At 44.6% G+C, this 15844-nt stretch overlaps 1 protein-coding gene across 1 annotated transcript in view; it reads right to left on the reverse strand.

The window, feature by feature from the left end:
- The window catches only part of LAMA5 (laminin subunit alpha 5), a 258524-nt gene that overhangs the window by 44313 nt on the left and 198367 nt on the right, over positions 1 to 15844 (reverse strand). Inside the window, exons 56-62 of the mRNA XM_081949680.1 lie at positions 15218 to 15359; positions 12249 to 12351; positions 8883 to 8993; positions 7298 to 7477; positions 5701 to 5843; positions 2578 to 2757; positions 1136 to 1272 (exon numbers count right to left, since the gene is read on the reverse strand). Of these exons, the coding sequence (XP_081805806.1) occupies positions 1136 to 1272; positions 2578 to 2757; positions 5701 to 5843; positions 7298 to 7477; positions 8883 to 8993; positions 12249 to 12351; positions 15218 to 15359 (996 nt within the window). The remainder of the gene's footprint in view (positions 1 to 1135; positions 1273 to 2577; positions 2758 to 5700; positions 5844 to 7297; positions 7478 to 8882; positions 8994 to 12248; positions 12352 to 15217; positions 15360 to 15844) is intronic.

Below are 15844 nucleotides of genomic sequence, written 5' to 3' on the forward strand. Positions count from 1 at the left end.
GTTGGGGAGGAACATGGGCCAGTCCTGGAGTCTGAGGAAGGCTCTGATGGGGGCTCTGCATCAGAGGAAGAGATGGGGACAGGGCCGTCTGACAGTTATCAGCTGCCTTCGGAGTTGAAGATCAGTGGGGCAGAAGAACAGCTGGAGCCTGTTCCTGATGTGCGCATGCACAGAGCTTCCAGGAGAAGGGAACAGCTAAGGAAGAAGGGCCGACTCGGGAGAAAAGCCACAAGTGGATGCTGAATGGCCCCTCCCGTAGGGAATTAAGAGAAGCGAAAGGGAAGTTTGCAAGAGACAATTTGTTCGATTAATTAGTATGAAGATTTGTTCGTGACTCTCAGAGACTCCTTGCCAAGTATTTTCTGGTACAGCATTGCGTTTGGAATATATTGGCCCGGCAGCTCTCCAAGCCTGATAAGGTCTGTGGTTGTAAATCCACCCTTGCAAGACCGTCTGCCAAGACTTTGCTGGATGTGAATGAGAGGAATTCACATTAGCTTAATTAAAAAAGGGGTTTTGTTGGGACAAGGAGTCTGCTTCGTGATTTGATGAAGCCTAGGTCAGAAGAGCCTTAACAGAAAGCATTTTAGAAGCAAAGGAGACTACTTCAACCTTCAAAACAATTTTCTCTCTTCTACCAAGCAGTACAGGTAATCCTCGACTTGCAACAGTTCGCTAAGTGGCTGCTTGAAGTTACCACGGCACTGAAAAAAGCGACTTAGGATCGTTTTTCACACTTACAACCATTGCAGCATGCTTGTGAACATTAAAATTTGGATGCTTGGCAACTATCCTCACATTTATGACGGTCGCAGTGTCTTGGGGTCATGAGATCCCCTTTTGCGAGCTTCTGATCAGCAAAGCCAAGGTAGATATTAGATTCAGCTAACCCTGTTACTAACATAACAACTGCAATGAATCACTTAACAATTGAGGAAAGATTGTAAACTGAGGCAAAACTCACTTAATAATTGTCTCGCTTAGCAACAAAAATGTGTGGCTCAATTGTGGTCAATTGTGATCACCTACAGTGATTGTAGAGAGCAATTTTACCTCAGAAACTCTCATCCATGGATCCACTAAGGAACATCGATTTTTGAACCCGTTTTTCCCCCCCTGCTTCGTTTGTCCATACCTGTTGATGCTGACAGCAGCAAACTGTTCTCCAATTTCTTCATCAACCATCAAATGTGCTGGTTCATCCTCTCCTAGTTTGTAGATCCATTCCACTTTGTGGTCTTTAAGGATGAGGCCCATGTAGTCCCCAGTGGCCTTGGAAATACAAAGAACAAAAGTGAACTTGGTTTGGCTATCCAACCTGAGGCCCAGAGAGTGTGAATGAGCTGGGCTTTTTTTTTCTTTCTTATATTGATTGTGAGATGTTGCAACTCTTCCTATCTGTTGTTTATGCTATCTTGGGTTTAATTCTTTACTCTTTCATTTAATTTCTCTAGGAGTCAAACTCAACCAAGGGATTCTGGATGGCTAACAAGTCAAAAAGGTAAAACAATTAAAACAATGGTAAAAACATCCAGAAATTAAACACATATAGTAGCCAAAATAATTACCGTATTTTTTGGAATATAAGACACATCTTTTTCCCCCCTAAAAGAGGTGAAAATTTGGGTGCGTCTTATACACTGAATGTAGCCCCACCCACTCACTGTTCCCCACCCTTTGGCCTCTGCCTCCCAGCAATTTACCTCCTTGCAGCAAACGGGGAAAACTTGCTGTTTGCTCCACAAGGCAAATTGCTGGAAGGCAGAAGCAGATTTTTTTTTCTTGTGATAATCAAGCTGTTTGCTGTTTGCTGCAAGAAGGTAAGTCAATAACTATAATTGTCTATAGAATGTTTAAATTATTAGACTTATTTTTTAAGTACTGCTTTATTATTCTACACAGCTTAACAAAATGAAAAACTTTTTAAAATAAACGCTTGATCTGAAGAGGCCCAGTGCTATTGTTTTAAAAAATGATATTCTTTTAAATAGCAGAGAATAACTATGCTTCCAGAAAACACATCAATTTTAACAGCATCTGTACAAGTATAGTCTGAAATATAACACTACAAACAGTGTATATTGTCTGTACTGTTTGCTGTTTGTTGCAAGGAGGCAAATTGCTGGGAGGCAGAAGCAGATTCCCCCCCCCCCCCTGTTTTCCTTCCCTAAAGCTAGGTGGGTCTTATACTTCTGAGTGTCTTATACTCTAAAAAACTACGGTAGCTAACTAACAATAAAGCCAGGAAACGAGACTTCAAAAGCAGAAAACAGCAGAAGGAAACCACACTTGTAATTTAACATTGCTCTGGTTAAACTAAACGTCAAGTAACATTTGGCAAAGTGCAAAATCTGAGGAAGAAACAGTAATAGAAGATATCGGGGTAAAGAAGAGAAACTGAAACAGAGCTAAATCTATGTTACACCAACAGTGAACATCAGTCATACTGAACAACAACTGCATAGTAATGCCAACATTCTCAAACACATGTGAAAAACAAACTATCCTTATACTTTCTACCCTTAAGCCCACTGGGTTGAGTTTCCAGGTTCTTGATTTCTTTCCCTGAGAACTTACATCCTTTGGTCCCAGGTACAACACGAAGCGTGTAGACTCATCCCGTGGTTGGTCTCTCTTTTTGGAGTCCGGGTTCTGAATATAGAATTTGAGGGATGTGTAGGCAGCCAAATCCTGGAGATTGCTAGGAGTCCGGATTTGCACACCGGAAGTGCCATTGAACTTCACCGGAACTTTAATCTAGAAGCCAAAAGATCAAAGGAACAAACATTTGACACTAGACACTGCAGGCCTGGCATTAAAAAAATACTGTGATCCCAGCAGGATCTGCTATTTTGATGCTAATTCGTCCCAACCTCCCTTTAAAAATCCCCCCCTTCAACAAATTCTTCTTAATGATATCCTGAGGAGCATGAATTAGTTTCTGTCAGTCAAATCCTTAATTGGCTTCACGGATTATGCTTATTTCTATTTGATTGTTCTTAAGGGAAGTGGTGGCTTAGTGGCTAAGACGCTGAGCTTGTTGATCAGAAGGTTGGCAGTTTGGCGGTTTGAATCCCTAGTACCGCGTAACAGAATGAGCTCCCGTTACTTGTCCCAGCTTCTGCCAACATAGCAGTTCGAAAGCATGTAAAAATGCAAGTAGAAAAATAGAAACCACCTTTGGTGGGAAGGTAACAGCGTTCCATGTGCCTTTGGCATTTAGTCATTCCGGCCACATGACCACGGAGACGTCTTCGGACAGCGCTGGCTCTTTGGCTTTGAAACGGAGATGAGCACTGCCCCCTAGAGTCAGGCATGACTAGCACATATGTGCAAGGGGAACCTTTATTTTTACCTTTTAAGAATTGACGAGCAAAAATAATATACAGGTAGACTTCATTGAATGACCACTCATTCACCAACCAAAGCTGCAATAGTGTTGACTGAGGGGGACTTACGACTCACAACATCCCCAGAGTCATACAATTGCGATTTAGGCACTTGGCAACTGGCTTGAAAATTATGAGAGTCATAGCATCATGTGCCTGCGTGATCTCCGTTTGCAACTTTTCTTGTTGTCTTCCAAGCCAAGGGAATGGGGAAGCTGGCAGGGGGACCACAAATGGTGATCATGCAACCCTGGCACACCGTGACTGTGTGGGATTGACCACCTGGGACGGCCTCAATTGCTGTCGTACGTTGGCAAGCTCACATGATGTCATAGTTTACAACTGGATCACTTAATGACAGAATAACAGAGTTGGAAGGGACCCCGGAGGTCTTCTAGTCCAACTCCCTGCTCAGGCAGGCAGACCATTTCAGACAAATTCTAAAAACCTCCAATGTTGGAGCACCCACAACTTCTGGAGGCAAGTCGTTCCACTGATTAATTGTTCTAAGTATTAGGAAATTTTTCTTTAGTTCTAAGTTGCTTCCCTTCTTGAATCGTTTCCACCCATTACATTCCATGTTAGGAATGTAAGCTAACAGTTGGGTCAGCAATATATAAACCAGGATAGTAGTACTGTTTCTTTAAGTACTGCTAAAATGTGATTGGTTGCTGTTACCTCAAGCAGCCATAAGATGGAGCAAGAATGACTGTTAGCTCTCTGTTTGTTAGATGCTGATCGGTGAATACTGCTTGATACTGTATCGTGAGTTACTGTATTTTTGCTACTGTTAGCGACTTTGTGTGCTGAACTGATTATATGATACTGGACTATATGATACCACTTTATAATGCCTTGGTAAGGCCACACTTGGAATACTGCATTCAGTTCTGGTCGCTACGATGTAAAAAAGACGTGGAGACTCTAGAAAGAGTGCAGAGAAGAGCAACAAAGATGATTAGAGGACTGGAGGCGAAAACATATGAAGAACGGTTGCAGGAACTGGGTATGTTTAGCTTAAGAGAAAGAAGGACTAGGGGAGACATGATAGCATTGTTCCAATATCTCAGAGGTTGCCACAAAGAAGAGGGAGTCAAACTATTCTCCAAAGCACCTGAGGGTAGAACAAGAAGCAATGGATGGAAACTAATCAAGGAGAGAAGCAACTTAGAACTGAGGAGAAATTTCCTGACAGTGAGAACAATTAATCAGTGGAACAGCTTGCCTCCAGAAGTTGTGAATGCCCCAACACTGGAAGTCTTTAAGAAGATGTTGGATAGCTATTTGTCTGAAACGGTATAGGGTTTCCTGCCTAGGCAGGGGGTTGGACTAGAAGACCTCCAAGGTCCCTTCCAACTCTACTATTGTATTGTATTGTATTGTATTGTACTGTATTGTATTGGACTGTGTTCGAAGGATCACTTCTTAACTGAGAACATTGATAACTGGACTGACTGAATCGTGTATGACTTGGACTGTTTAATGAACTGAATACTTCTATTTTCCACACAAGTAAAATACTATTACTTTTACTATTCGGTGTCCCTGTCTGCTGGTTTGTGTGTGTTCTTCCATACCACTCTCATTATGCTTCTCTGCACACTCGCTCTTCTAACGGGCAGCTTGCTTACCTAACAGCTTTTTGTCCTGCCCTCAGTTGCTTTGGAGAATAGCTTGACTCCCTCTTCTTTGGGGAATCCCCTGAGATATTGGAACACTGCTATCATGTTCCCTCCTAGTCCTTCTTTTCATTAAACTAGACATACCCAATTCCAGCAGCCGTTCTTCATATGTTTTAGCCTCCAGTCTCCTAACCATTTCTGTTGCTCTTCTCTGCACTCTTTCTAGAGTCTCAACATCTTTTTTTATCATTAAGCAGGGACTACCTGTAATTACCAATCCTGCCCTTGACTGATCAGATTGTACATAAATTGTAAGCCAAGCTGGTCTTCTCTTGAGGATCTAAACTCTGACATACAACTTTGTTTTGGAATCCCACCATGGCAGAGTGCAGGAACATCAAACATTGGGTGACTTTAAAGCCTTCTTACCTGTTAGAATATTCATGACTGAGAGAGACATGGTAACAAGGTCAGCCAAAGGGAGCTTAAACAGATCTGAGTCTGTGCTGAGAATCGAAACTAATTGTTCTCTCCTGCTTGTGTTCTGCTTGCAACTTCTACCATGTTGAAAGAATCTACTATTGGTATTGTACATTTATTCATCTGTTATTATGTATATAAAGAAGTTAATGAATCCAGCTGAATCAGTTATCTGGATTTGATTTTTCTGCAACAAACTCTGACATTACCTTACTGACAGCATTCCGGGCCAATGAGATCAGTTGGCGCACTCGCAGGATATTGTCCAAAACAGTTGCATTGTGGCTTCTTCTGTTTTCCAGGCTGGTCAGCTTTCCCAGGAGGACTGGGAGGGTGCTTTCAAGACTCGAGACTGGACAGCCGAAATTTTTTTGAGAGGAAACCCAGACACCAACCCAAGGAGAACATAAACAAGTCACAGAGGAAACATGTTACACATGCTGGATTACAATTTAGTGCCAAAAAGAAGTTTCAAATCTTCTATTTCAAAATTGCCTTCAATGTCATTATGAGCTCTGATAATTTCAGTGTTTGTTTCAGGTGACATTTCAGGGAAAGACAGAAGAAAGCAAATATAGAACAGGAGACAGAATTATACAGAATCTGCTGGGTTTTGTTGTTTTTAAAATAAGACTGAAGAAAACCAGAAAGTAAGTAAAAAAAAAATTGCATCTTTTTTTCTTTCAGCATTCTGCCTCAAAAAATAGCACAGTGACCCTGACACACTGGAAGAAAATGCATAAAAGGGAAATATGAAAAAAAATAATCTAACTGATATTTTGTATCTGACATTATTTATATCCTGCCTTTATTACTTTTTAACTAACTCAAGGCACTGAACATAGCTACCGTATTTTTCAGACTATAAGGCGCTCCGGAGTATAAGACGCACATTAGCTTTAGAGGAGGAAAACAAGAAAAAAAAATCTGTTTCTGCCTTCCAGCATCCATCCAGTATTTATCTCGCTAGTGTCCTTGCAGCAAACAGCCTTCAGCACATTATCACAGCCGCAGCACGTGGCTCGTCAGGGCTCCGTTCCATTGGACCACCGCTGATCAACTGAGCTGAGCTGCTGCTGCCGCCACTGACCCCTGAAGCCTTCGCTGCTGAGCAGCTGATTGGCGGTTGGATTGGGCTCCCAGAATACCACCGATCAGCTGTTCTAGGCGATGGGGATCGCCACTGCTTATCACCACCGCTGATGCCGCCATTCACCGCTGCCTAGAATAGCTGATTGGCGGTATTCCGGGAGCCCGATCCAACCGCCAATCAGCTGCTTGGCAGCGAAGGTTTCAGCGTTCCCCAGTGGTGGGAGCCCCCCTGTAATATTTGCTCTATAAGACACACAGACATTTCCACCCACTTTTGGGGGGAGAAGTGCGTCTTATAGTGCGAAAAATATGGTAATACTTTTTCTTCACAACAGTTTTTATGCCTAAGGCAGGACTAGAACTAAGTCTCCTGGTGATTGGGCCAAAGTCACCCAGCTGGCTTTCATGTTTAAAGCAGGACTAGGATTCACCATCTCCTAAAGATTGTCCCAAAGTCAGTCGGCCATCTTTCTCGTCTAGAGTGGGACTAGAATTCATAGTCTCCCAGTTTATAGCCTGGTGCCTTAACCGAAACCAAACTGGCTTTCGAAAAACATTAAACAACATTTCCTCAAAAGGCATTTATATCCAAATCCTCTTCCAAAGCATTTTTAATAGAAAAGAGAACCCATACCCACAAATGAATCTCGCTAACAGGCAGAATCTCTCTTTATCCAAAGAAACAGAAAGACGGAAGGAATGGGAATTACGCACCAGTATTCTTGACATCACGGGTAGCTTGATTTAAATCTTCACTTCTTAGATCTCCATACTGTTTTTTCCATTCATCCACGTTTTTCTTCATGTCACTCAGTTTTCCTTCGACAGTGGCCACTGTCTCGTTGGCCTTTAAGGCTGCGTCTTTGGCCTTCTGGATTTTCTCCGATGCATCGTCTTGCAAACAAAAAGAGACAGGGTGCAAAATTAAAAAAAACAAAAAACAAAAAACCAAGCTCCCAGAATTTAGATGAAAGAAATGTGCAGAGTCAAGAAAATCACAACAGTTCAGATTCATTTTAACTCAGGAAGAACAAATGCAAAAATCAACTAGCGTAAAAACTGTCCTACGTGATTCGGAGAAAACCATTAGCCGAGTGAAACTCATTGCATTTCATGCATTAATGTTGTATGTTCAGATCACCAGCAAATTGATGGGAAAAATCTATTATTTATTTACTAATTTTAATGTATTTATGAAATCTAAATGTAGCCCATCTCACTATCAAGCGACTCAGGGTGGCTTATATACCATTAAATAACAAGACAGACAATGAAAAAGTTAAAAATATTATTACAGGTAGTCCTTGATGTACAACCATTCATTTAGTGACCGTTTAAAGTTACAACGGTCCTGAAAAAACCAATATGACTGTGTCAGGCCTGCAGCCATTGTTTCTTTTGGATCTTAGGCCTGCCACACTTTGTATTATTCTACTCTGCATTTTCTATTGTTGGGAAATGGGTGGGGGGGATCGTATGGAGTTAGATGCTATGTAGCCATAACAAAATTCTTTCTAGAAAGCCAAGGTCATCCTTTGTCTTTGCATCTCTGTACCTGACCGGAATTGGATGGGTGGAACTGCCAGCACGGCAGTGGAAGATTGGACCGTGTGATGGACTGGTGGGTGTGGGGCAAGATCTTGAACTTTCAACTGGATGGGGAAAACCGGGAAGCTTTCAGATTCGGGTTTCCCCAGATGTGCCAACATGGCTCTTTTAATAATTTGGACCTTTGAGCAATACTTTGCCTTGGACTCTGATTTACTTTGGATGCTATTTGGAACCCTGACAGATTGTTTTTCACGCTTATGACCATTGCATTATCCCCATGGCCAGGTGATCGAAATTCAAACGCTTGACAACTGACTCATATTTATGACTGTGGCAGTGTCCTGGGTTCATGTGATCCCCTTTTGCCACGTTCTGACAAGCAAAGTCAATGTCAAACAACTGCAGTGATTCACTTAACAACAGCAGCCAAAAAGATCGCAAAGGGGGGGACAAAACTCAACTTAACAAATGTGTCTCAAAAACCAGTTGAGAAAGTTGCAAATGGTGATCACCTGACCCTGGGATCCTGTGACCCTTGTAAATACACGCCAGTTGCCAAGTGTCCAAATTTTCATCACGCAACCATGGGGATGCCACAACGGCCGTAAATGTGAAAACTGCTCATAAGTCAAGGTTTTCAATGCCATTGGAGCTTTGAATGGTCAGTAAGCGAATGGTTGTAAGTCAAGGACTACCAGTATGGTTGTTTGGGAAATCTGTGAAGTCGTCATAAGCATTAGAGGCTTACCATGGACCATGTCCAACTTGTTCTTCGCGGAGTTCAGCTGGTTTAGAAGTTGTTCTTTCTTGGTTTGGGTGCCAGCCAATTTGTTTTTGGCTGCCTCCAACGCTCCCTTGACTTGGATTAAAATAAAATAAAAAAGGACAGAGTTATCAAAGTTCAAATCAGGATTTCAGGAAGTAACATTTCAATTAGCAACATTAAGAATACAGCCTGGAGCTGTGAATGTGGAGGTCATTCCAGACCTGTGTTCTCCAACTTAGGAACTGGAACAACTCGCTGCGGCCAACTTGCCATGGGGCAACTTAACAATTCTATTTAATTATTTAAAATAAATTTTAAAAGTTATTTTAATTTTTGCCATTCACATTTCATTCTGTCCCTTCTTTTGCATCCTTTCTTTAATGATTCTATTCCACCATATCTTTGATATTAGTGTAACTCTTGTCCTGCATTGAGTTGTCCTGCAGAAAGTTGGCCATGGTGAGTTGGGCTTGGTGAATTGGCCTTGGTGAGTTGGCCATGGTGAGTTGGCCATGGTGAGTTGGCCATGGTGAGTTGGCCTTGGTGAGTTGGCCATGGTGAGTTGGCCTTGGTGAATTGGTCATGGTGAGTTGGCCATGGTGAGTTGGCCATGGTGAGTTGGCCATGGTGAGTTGGCCATGGTGAGTTGGCCTTGGTGAGTTGGCCTTGGTGAGTTGGCCATGGTGAGTTGGCCATGGTGAGTTGGTCATGGTGAGTTGGCCTTGGTGAGTTGGTCATGGTGAGTTGGCCTTGGTGAATTGGTCATGGTGAGTTGGCCTTGGTGAGTTGGCCTTGGTGAGTTGGCCATGGTGAGTTGGCCTTGGTGAGTTGGTCATGGTGAGTTGGCCTTGGTGAGTTGGTCTTGGTGAGTTGGCCTTGGTGACTTGGCCATGGTGACTTGGCCTTGGTGAGTTGGCCATGGTGAGTTGGCCTTGGTGAGTTGGCCATAGTGAGTTGGCCATGGTGAGTTGGCCATGGTGAGTTGGCCATGGTGAGTTGGCCTTGGTGAGTTGGCCTTGGTGAGTTGGCCATGGTGAGTTGGCCTTGGTGAGTTGGCCTTGGTGAGTTGGCCTTGGTGAGTTGGCCATGGTGAGTTGGTCATAGTGAGTTGGCCTTGGTGAATTGGTCATGGTGAGTTGGCCTTGGTGAGTTGGCCATGGTGAGTTGGCCTTGGTGAGTTGGTCATGGTGAGTTGGCCTTGGTGAGTTGGTCTTGGTGAGTTGGCCTTGGTGAGTTGGCCATGGTGACTTGGCCTTGGTGAGTTGGCCATGGTGAGTTGGCCTTGGTGAGTTGGCCATGGTGAGTTGGCCTTGGTGAGTTGGCCATGGTGAGTTGGCCATGGTGAGTTGGCCTTGGTGAGTTGGCTTTGGAGTTGGCCTTGGTGAGTTGGCCATGGTGACTTGGCCTTGGTGAGTTGGTCATGGTGAGTTGGCTTGGTGAATTGGCCTTGGTGAGTTCGCCATGGTGACTTGGTGTTGGTGACTTGGCTATGGTGAGTTTGCCGGTTTGCTTGTAGGGTGGTTTTTAGTCCTCCGGAGGCTTCAGGGAAACCTCCTGAAGGTCCCTGAAGCCTCTGGAGGGCTTAAACCAACCCTACGAGCAAACTGGAAGTCCGTTCCCAAACTTCCTGTTTGCCCATAAGGCCGATTTTTTGCCCTCTGGAGGCTTCAGGGAAGCCTCCTGAAGGTCCCTGAAGCCTCCGGAGGGCTTCTGGGGGGGACGGGTGAGGCTGTTTTCGCTCTCCCCAGGCTCCTATAAAGCCTCTGGAGCCTGGGGAGGGCAGAAAATGGCTTTAAAAAAGGCGTGCCATAAGTTCGCCATCCCGGATATATGGTCTTCTGCTTGAACAGTGGGTGGACTAGAACAGTGGCCCCCAACCTTTTGAGCACCATGGACTGGTTCCGTAGACAAAAGGTATTTCCGTGGACCAGAAGGGGTGTGATTTTGCATGCTGCCTGCATCCCACAGATGGGGCTTCACTTGTTTGTGTAGCCCAGCTGCTGGCATGCCGCAGTCCAGTGTCGGTCTACGGACTATGGGTAGGGGACCCCTGCACTAGAAGACCTCCAAGGTCTCTTCCAACTCTGTTATTCTGACTTCTGGTTTTATATTAATATTTATATTATTATTAATTTATATTATTTATATTTAATGTGCTTTACAGCCCTCTCTAAGCAGTTTACAGAGTCAGCCTATTGCCCCCAACAATCTGGGTCCTCATTTTACCAATCTCAGAAGGATGGAAAGCTGAGTCAACCATGAGCCTGGTGAGATTTGAACTGCCAAATTGGAGGCAGCAGGCAGGCAGCAGAAGTAGCCTGCAGTGCTGCACTCTAACCACTGCGCCACCAAGGTTCCGCTTAGAGAGGGTTGTAAACCGCTTAGCGGGGGCTGTAAAGCAGTCTATAAGTGCTATTGCTATATCCTGCTTTTCCACTTCCTGTAAAACTGTCCCAAATACCTAACCAACAGAGGTATACCCAAAATGGCAGAACAAACACATAATCTATGGCTCAGGTCAGTTCTGGGCAGGCTGGAATCAGCCCGAACCAAACCTTCCAACCTCCATTGATCCATTAAGGACAATAAAGAGCCATTAAGAACATCAAGGCATCAGATGATAATGCTGCATTTGATATGCAGCACGGTAAATGGGACTAAGAGGAAGGACCTAGATTAGAAGGAAAGGGTTGTGGCCTGCCAGCAGACAGCGGAGCTGGTGGCAGATTCAGACAGTGAGGAGTTTGGGGAGGAAGAGGGGCCGGTCCTGGAGTCTGGGGAAGGCTCTGATGAGGGTTCTGCGTCAGAGGCAGAGATGGGGCCAGGGCCGTCTGACAGTTATCAGTTGCCTTCCGAGTCGGACATCAGTGGGACAGAAGAACAGCTGGAGCCTGTTCCCGATGTGCACATGCACACAGCTGCCAGAAGAAGGGAACAGCTAAGGAACAAGGGTCCACTTGGGAATAAAGCCACAGGTGGACGGTGAATGGCCCCTCCCAGAGGGAATAAAGAGGAGCGAAAGGGGAGGGGAGTTTGCAGGGGACAATTAGTTCAATTCATTAGGGTGAAGATCTGTTCCTGACTTCTTGCCAAGTAATTGCTGCTACAGCGTGGCATTTAGAAGACATCAGCCTGGCAGCTCTCCAAGCCTCATAAAGGTCTGTAGTTGTGAAATCTCATGAAAGACTGTTTGCCGAGACTTTGCTGGAGAGGAATTCACTTTAAACGAAATAAAAGGGGTTTTATCGGGACAAGGAGTCGGCTTTGTGCTTTTGGGAAGCCTAGGTCACAACAGAAAGTCTAATGGACCAGATTGGATGGAGAAGGTGCTGCTGGTTTCTTGCTCACCTCCGCTGAGCTTCCTTTGCTCTTCCTTCACAGCTTCTTCTAAAGCACTGCTGTCTTTCTTCATCTCTTTTGCTTTGTCTCCAAGTTTATGTTTGAGGACATTCTGCAAATATAGAAGATAACTTTGTCCCACCTCATCTGCATCCAAATTCACACAGAATCCTCTGAACCTATGTCTCATACAAGAGTTCTGGCCTCCATTGGTTTGCCTTCTCTTGGGTGATCACCAGAGGTTGTATTCAGTAAGTTCTGACCAGTTCTGGACAACCGGTAGGGGAAATTTTGAGTAGTTAAGACAACCGGTAAATACCACCTCTGAGTGGCCCCACCCGCATCTATTCCCTGCCTCCCGAGTCCCAGCTGATTGGGAGGGAATGGAGATCTTACAGTATCCTTCCCCTGGAGCAGGAAAGGAATAGAGATTTTACAGTATCCTTCCCCTGGAGTGGGGAGATAATGGAGATTGTATAGTAACCTTCCCCTGGAGAGGGGCGGGAATGGAGATTTTATAGTAACCTTCCCCTGGATTGGGGTGGGAATGGAGATTTTACAGTATCCTTCCACTGGAGTGGGGAAGAAATGGAGATTTTACAGTATCCTTCCCCTGGAGTGGGGAAGAAATGGAGATTTTACAGTATCCTTCCCCTGGAGTGGGGAAGGAATGGAGATTTCACAGTATCCTTCCCCTGGAGTGGGGAAGGAATGGAGATTTTACAGTATCCTTCCCCTGGAGTGGGTAGGGAATTGAGATTTTACAGTATCCTTCCCCTGGAATGGGGAGGGAATGGAGATTTTAGAGTATCCTTCCCCTGGAGTGGGGAGGGAATGGAGATTTTACAGTATCTTTCCCCTGGAGTGGGGAAGAAATGGAGATTTTACAGTATCCTTCCCCTGGAGTGGGGAGGGAATGGAGATTTTACAGTATCCTTCCACTGGAGTGGGGAAGAAATGGAGATTTTACAGTATCCTTCCCCTGGAGTGGGGAAGAAATGGAGATTTTACAGTATCCTTCCCCTGGAGTGGGGAAGGAATGGAGATTTCACAGTATCCTTCCCCTGGAGTGGGGAAGGAATGGAGATTTTACAGTATCCTTCCCCTGGAGTGGGTAGGGAATTGAGATTTTACAGTATCCTTCCCCTGGAATGGGGAGGGAATGGAGATTTTAGAGTATCCTTCCCCTGGAGTGGGGAGGGAATGGAGATTTTACAGTATCCTTCCCCTGGAGTGGGGAAGAAATGGAGATTTTACAGTATCCTTCCCCTGGAGTGGGGAGGGAATGGAGATTTTACAGTATCCTTCCCCTGGAATGGGGAGGGAATGGAGATTTTAGAGTATCCTTCCCCTGGAGTAGGGAAGGAATGGAGATTTCACAGTATCCTTCCCCTGGAGTGGGGAAGGAATGGAGATTTTGCAGTATCCTTCCTCTGCCATGCCCACCAAGCCAAGCCACGGCCACAGAACTGGTAGAATCCCACCACTGGTGCCCACTCTTCCTCCTCTGGTTCTCTACTGTTCCATGATTCCCTAGAACACAGGCAGCCATTGACTTATGACCACAATTGAACCCAAAATTTATGTTGTTAAGCAAGACCGTTGTCGGGTGAGTTTTGCTCCCATTTTACAACTTTTCTTGCCTCAGTTGCTAAGCGTTTAACCGCGGTTGTTAAGTTAGTAACACGGTTGTTAATGAACCTGGCTTCCCCACTGACTTGGATTGTCATGTCAACAAGGTGATCACATGACCCCTGGACATTGCAACTGCCTGACAAACAAAATCAATTAGGGAAGCTGGTTTCGCTTAATGACCATGTGATTTGCTTAATGGCCATGATTTGTTTAACGGCCATGGAAAAAAGTTCATAAAGTTAGGCACAGTCATGTGATGACTCGCCTAATGACCATATCACTTAATCACAGAAGTTCCAGACCCAACTGTGGTCATACATCAAGGACTGTATGCTTCAAGTCTACAGAGATTCTCAGTCATCCAGGTCACGGTTGTCCCAAAGGTGCTTTTTTCAGGAGGCAACTGGACTTTCTTGATTTTTCTTTGAAGACGTTTCGCTTGTCATCCAAGAAGCTTCTTCAGCTCTGACAGGATGGTGGGGAATGGAAGGATTTATACTCCTTGCAGACAGCTGGTCATTTGCATCCTTTTTGAGGCCACTTGGAGGTTTGCCTGTGTCCTCAGGGTCACCTGAGTGGTGTTAATGATTCCTGTAGTCTGCCATTTTTTCCTCCGTTCATACTCCCACATCATTTGAAGGGTGTTCATCCCAAATTGCATAGCTAAAAGTCGATAGAGCCTGAGGACACTGATAAACCTCCAAGTGGCCTCAACAACCCTCTAAAAGGATGCAAATGACCAGCTGTCTGTCAAGGAATATAAATCCTTCCATTCCACACTATCCAGTCAGAGCTGAAGAAGCTTCTTGGATAAGAAGCGGAAACGACTTCAAAGAAAAAACAAGGAAGTCCAGATGCCTCCTGAAAAAGCATCTTTGGGACAACTGTATACCTCCCTAATCCATAATCAACAAGGGCTGGGTCTCCATCCTTGACAGGATATCTTTCTTCCAAATATTCTTCCCAATTTTGCTAGTGCTGAACTGAATGATCTTTTAAGTGATTTAAGTGGAAGAGAGATGTGGAATTCACCGGACCGGGAAGATAACATTTACATGGACACGTTGATTGGCAACCTCTCCTGTGTCTTCAAGCCAAAACTGTCAATTCTTCTTTGTCAGATTGTTTTCCTTTGAATAAGCTGTGCGACTCTAACCATTTCTCTGCCAAGGTGTCTGTTAGTCATCTAAGGAGAAAGCAGTCCTTGGTGGAAACCTCAGCTGTCTCACTAGAACAACAAAATGACTACCCTGGATAATAGAGGGAGGTTGACTGCCAGGTCTTGGCAGGTGAGCTGGCGAGAGCCCTCTTTCCAATAGAGATTGGACGACAACATTCCCTACCTTCAAAGCTTCATCAGCAGCATGGATGGCTCTGCTGGCTGCCTCTTCCGCATTCTTCACCGCCTCAATGATGCTGGCATAAGCATTGGAAGCATTGATGGCTCTTTGAATAAAGCCATCTTGGTTTGTGCCATGGATAATGCTGTTTTGGAGAACAAAACAAAACAAAAAGACTGGGTTTTTTTTAATCAGAAGGTCCCGCTGCTAGCAGAAGGCCTGAAATTTCAATGGTGCTGTTCGTAACAGGCCTGCAGTCATCTTTTCTTTTGGATCTTTGGCCTGCCACACTCTCTATTATGCTGCTATGCCTTTTCTATTGTGGGAAAATGGGAGGGGGGATTGTACGGAGTGAGATGCTATATAGCCAGAACAAAATTCTTTCTAGAAAGCCAAGGTCATCCTTTGTCTTTGCACCTCTGCACCTGACCGGAATTGGATTGGCAGTGGGAGACTGGACCATGTGATGGACTTGTGGGCATGGGTGCAGGATCTTGAACTTTCATCTGGGTGGGGAAAACCGGGAAGCTTTCAGATTTGGGTTTTCCCAGATGTACCAATAGGGCTCTCTTAATAAATTGTTAACTTTGAGAAATACTTTGCCTTGGACTCTGATTTACTTTTGGGTGC

This window comes from Natrix helvetica (assembly GCF_964273705.1).
Source record: "Natrix helvetica genome assembly, chromosome: 3".
Lineage (NCBI taxonomy): Eukaryota > Metazoa > Chordata > Lepidosauria > Squamata > Natricidae > Natrix > Natrix helvetica.